At 56.9% G+C, this 4,973-nt stretch overlaps 1 protein-coding gene across 1 annotated transcript; it reads left to right on the top strand.

Annotated features, from left to right (window-relative positions):
* The first annotated feature begins 717 nt into the window (after positions 1-717).
* On the top strand, positions 718-4,450 carry ACTL8 (actin like 8). Its single transcript, XM_047083235.1, has 2 exons — positions 718-1,065; positions 3,698-4,450. The coding sequence occupies exons 1-2, from the start codon at positions 718-720 to the stop codon at positions 4,448-4,450; spliced, it is 1,101 nt and encodes a 366-aa protein (XP_046939191.1).
* Positions 4,451-4,973: the final 523 nt, after the last annotated feature.

Here is a 4,973-nt window from a genome sequence, read left to right as displayed (position 1 = left end):
CGGTTGTGTGGCCCTGGGAAAGTAATTTTAAGCCCTCCGTGCCTCACTATCCCCACCTGTAGAATGGGTGCAACCGTGCTACCTGCCTTACAGGTGGGTATGAACATGGAATGGTTGCTCGAATGGCAGTTTCACATCGTTCAACCTCACAGGCAAACTCCCTCCTAGAGCTAGACAGAGGGCGTGTACCCCAGGAAGGCAGCTTTGCCGGTGGCCATTGTCACTGTCGTTACCCCTGCTCACGATGCTGTCGCTAGTACGCTGTTATCCCGGATGGCGGTGGCCCCTGAGGCTGATGTCCCTGAGTCCTTGAATCGGGCAGCCAGCCACCACTGAGAGCTTCTGGGGGCAAAGCTTCTCACCAAGGCTTCCAAGAATAACACGGCCCAACCTCTACTCCTGTGGAGCGAAAGCATGCCCCTGGTGTAACAGAGTGTGCAAAGTACAACGGGAGAAGTGGGTGGGAAGGAGGGCGTGGCAGGACTTCCCAGGCGGGGCCTTGTAGGATGATTAGGAGTTTGGGGCTGGAGGAACATTGCAGGCACAGCCTGTGTAAAGGCTTGGAAGGGGAGGCCGGCAGGCTTTAGGGGAGCCTGAGGTTTGATTCTGGGGCGGAGAGTGGGAAGCAGCCCACCGTGGCCTGGAATGGGTTCACAAGTAACTTCCCTCCCTGTCTTTTCCTTCCACAGTCAAGTCCCGACGATCCCTGCCTTCGCCATGGCCGCGAGAACCATTATCATCGACCACGGGTCTGGCTTTCTGAAGGCTGGCTTGTCTGGGTGGAACGAGCCCCAGATGGTCTTCCCGAGCATCGTGAACTACATCCCGTGCAGGGAGAACCCCGGCCCCAGCTATGCCCGAAGGCGCGTGAGTCTGGGCATCGACATTTGCCACCCTGATACCTTCAGCTACCCCATCCAGCGTGGCCGCGTCCTCAACTGGGAAGGCGTGGAGCACATCTGGTCATTTGTCCTGGAGAAACACAGGCGGGAGCATGAGGACTCCCCCGTGATGGTCACAGAGTGCCCTCTGAGGGAGCCCGCGGACCGACAGAAGACCCTGGAGGTAAGGCCTGGCACTTTGTGTTTGGACATGAAGAGGGTCGGGAGCTCTGTTTTCTAAAGAATCTGCCCCATCGCGGTCTCCTGAGTACCTACTGTGTGCCTGGCACCTGTTCTAGGCAAGATGGGGTTCACGGAGTTTCCTCCAACAGATGGGGACATGGCAGTTGAAATAGTCTATGAAGGGGCGCCTGGGTGGCTCAGTCGGTTAAGCGCCCGACTTCGGCTCAGGTCACGATCTCACTGTCCGTGAGTTCGAGCCCCGCGTCGGGCTCTGTGCTTACTGCTCAGAACCTGGAGCCTGTTTCAGATTCTGTGTCTCCCTCTCTCTCTGACCCTCCCCCGTTCATGCTCTGTCTCTCCCTGTCTAAAAAATAAATAAAACGTTAAAAAAAAATAAAAAAAAAATAGAAATAGTCTATGAAGATGGGGAGAAGCTGGGTACTTTGTTCATGGATTCCGAAATGTTCAGAGATCATGTTCCATCTTTGGGGAAGACTTGACCTTGAATAAAGTTACCCACTAAGAATTACGGAGAGTGATCACTGCTAGAAACAAAATGAAATGGGGTGATAGCTGGCTGGTGGGGAGACGGTGATTAGGGAGGGTTTCTCTGAGGAGGTGATTTCAGTCACCAGGGAGGATGGGAAGAGGGAGGCAGGAAGGTGAAGTCACAGGGGTTGCGTCTTGTAGGCCCGAGCCTGTGGGTGGGGAGGGCTTTGATTTCACCCTAAGTCAAGTCTTGGCAAACTACAGCCAGTGGGCCAAAGTGGCCCACCATCTGTTGTTATAAATAAAGTTTTATTGGAACATAGCCATGTTCACCCATTTACATATCGTCCTTGGCTACTTTCATACCACAGAGCTGAGTAGTTGTGGCAGAGACTGTATATATAGCATGAAAAGGCTAAAAGACCTACTTATTGTAGGTTTGCTAGATAAAATGCACGTCTGAGCTGAATTTCAGATAAGCAACAGATAATACTTTAGTATAAGTGTGTCCCAAGTAGTGCATGGGACATACGTACACGAAAACATTGTTGTTTGTCTGAGAGTCAAACTTAATTGGGCAGCCTGTATTTTTGTTTGCTAAATTTGGCAACCCCGGCTGTCTAGCTTTTATAGGAAATGCTTGCCAACCCCCGCTCTAAATAGATCGGAAGCTCCTGGAGAGCTCTAAGTGGGATTCATATTTGATTTCCCATTTGAAAAAGAGGGCCTTGGCTTCCATTTGGGAAATGGATGGTGGTGGGACAGTATTCTGAGTCCAGGGATGGGGCAGCCCCCTCCCCCTGAGCGGGGGAGATGGGCCCGCTGGGGCAGGAAGTGGTGGCTGTGTGGCCAAAGGCCACGGGAGCCCCCGCTGGTGCCACCTTTCTGTGTGTGTAGGGTCAGAAACATGAGGCTGCAGTCAGAACTGGGCAATTAGGGAGGCAGTGGGAGGGAGGCTCTGTAAAGATCTAGGGGGTGATGGGTGGGGGAGAAAATCAGCCTAGGGATTTTGCCAAACCCTAAATGTCAGAATCCCAGTTTTGCCTCCATGTGTGAAAAAAAAAAAAAAAAGGCTTCACTTACCAGGAGGTGAGTGGATTTATCTCCCTCCCTGCTTCCCTCCTTCCTTCCTTCTTTCCTTCCTTCCTCCCTGTCCTTCCCCCTCCCTGTCCTTCCCCCCTCTCCCCTTCCTTCCCCTTCTCCCCCTCCTTCCCCTTCTCCCCTTCCTTCCCCCCTCCCCTTCCTTACCCCTCCCCTTCCTTACCCCTCCCCTTCCTTACCCCCTCCCCTTCCTTACCCCCTCCCCCTTCCTTCCCCTTCTCCCCCTCCTTCCCCTTCTCCCCTTCCTTACCCCCTCCCCTTCCTTACCCCCTCCCCTTCCTTACCCCCTCCCCTTCCTTACCCCCTCCCCTTCCTTACCCCCTCCCCTTCCTTACCCCCTCCCCCTTCCTTCCCCTTCTCCCCCTCCTTCCCCTTCTCCCCTTCCTTCCCCCCTCCCCTTCCTTCCCCCCTCCCCTTCCTTCCCCCCTCTCCCCTTCCTTCCCCCCCTCCCCTTCCTTCCCCCCTCTCCCCTTCCTTCCCCTTCTCCCCCTCCTTCCCCTTCTCCCCTTCCTTCCCCCCTCCCCTTCCTTCCCCCCCTTTTCTGGAGGCAGTGGTGGATATCCTGCGCTTGCTTCTTGTCTGATTTCTTCTTCCCTCTTCTAAAGAGATTGTCCAGGCGGCGGATCTGCCCTTGGCCGTAGCCCCCCTGGGTCCACCGCTGCTCACAGAGCCAAGCACCTCAGCACCGTTTCTGACACGCAGCTGACCCCCCTTCCCACCCCTCCACCCAAACGGGTCTCCCGAATGTGGTCGTCAAACTCCCCAGGGCAAATCCGACTCCGAATCCCTGTAGAGAGCCTCCCTGGTTTCCACAGCATGAGCTCCGGCGGGGGGCGGGGGGGGCCCTGTGCCCCACCTCCTCTGGGCACCGCCCCCCCCCCCCCCCAGCCGCCTGCCTCCATCCCTTGGGGACACAGGTCTGCACCCGCTTCCATTCTGAGAGCTGGGCACGTGGCTCAGTCTTGGGGAAGACAGAGCTGGATCGGGACCTTTGGTTCGGGGGGGGGGGGGGATAACCCAGCGTCTCTCCTCCCTTCTTGCAGATTATGTTTGAGTTACTGGATGTGCCGTCCGTACTCCTGGCCGACCAGCTGGAGATGTCCCTGTACGCCTCGGGCCTCCTGACCGGCGTGGTGGTCGATTCCGGCTACGGCCTGACCCGCGTGCAGCCCTTCCATCTGGGCCGCCCCTTACAGCCCGGCGGCAAGACGCTGGAGTTCGCGGGCCAGGATCTGGCGGCCTATCTCTTCAAGAGCCTCTTTAAGGAGGATTGCAATCGCCACAACCTGTTTCAGCTGGAAACGGTGGCCACCACGCAGATGAGCAAGTGCTATGTGCCGCAGAACCTGGGGGAGGCGCTCGACTTCCGCCAGAGCCTGCCGAGCGGCTCGGACGACAGCAACGCCTACCAGCTCCCCGACGGCACCCGCGTGGAGCTGACCCCCATGCAGCGGCTGGCCCCCGAGATGTTCTTCAGCCCCCAGGTGTTCGACCTGCAAGGGCCCGGCATCTCCCAGGCCGTGGTGGATGCCATCCTGGCCTGCGAGGCCTCCATGCACCCGCTGCTCACCTCCCACGTGATGGCCTGCGGGGGCAACACCCTGTACCCCGGCTTCACCAAGCGCCTGTACAAGGAGCTGATGGCAGATCATTTCTCCTCCTCCAAGGCCACCATGTGGGTGGGTTCCAAGAGAAACTTCAGCGTCTGGCTGGGAGCGTCCGTGGTGGCCCATCTGTCTACCTACAGGTCCGAGTGGATGACCAAGGAGGAGTATGAGGAGAGTCTCAGGCTGTGACCTGTGGGCCCCTGGGTCCCGCCCCGCCCGTGGGTTAGAGGGGATTAATTTCAGTGACGGGGGCCTGGGCAGGGGTGGGGTCAGCTGGTTTTGGAGTTCCGAGTTCATGAGGGTTTTTTTTTTTTTTTTAGGTACTAGGGTTTTATCTTGTTTCAAGAGTGAGATCCAGCCCATAGGAGGACAGGGGGTCGACCCTGGAAGGCTTCCGGAGGCAGTGTCTCCAGGGGGTGGTCTGTCATTTGGAGGGGAGTGATCGCTTACCGTCTCCGTCGTAGCCACTTAATTTTTCGCTGGCATCTCCCTTGGGCTGTCCTGCTCTCAGTTCAGTAGGTTTTAACTGGGGCGAGCGAGATGGGACCTTGTGCTGGGGTCCCAGATGGGGTGGGATGGGAGAGGTGAAGTTTCTAGTCTTACTCATTCTTTCTGGCCAGGGAGAAATTGCTACAGGTGAGCCAAAGGGCCCTCCCTCCATGGCCAGGGTTTTGTTTTATATGCAAATAAACTTCTTTGGAACCAGAGCTGG

This window comes from Lynx rufus, unplaced genomic scaffold, assembly GCF_022079265.1.
Source record: "Lynx rufus isolate CCGP_SWC_20201006 ecotype Redwood Valley unplaced genomic scaffold, mLynRuf1.p SCAF_2, whole genome shotgun sequence".
NCBI classification, from domain to species: Eukaryota; Metazoa; Chordata; class Mammalia; order Carnivora; family Felidae; genus Lynx; species Lynx rufus.
Note: the sequence above shows the minus strand (reverse complement) of the source record. Positions and strands in the feature narration are given on the sequence as shown.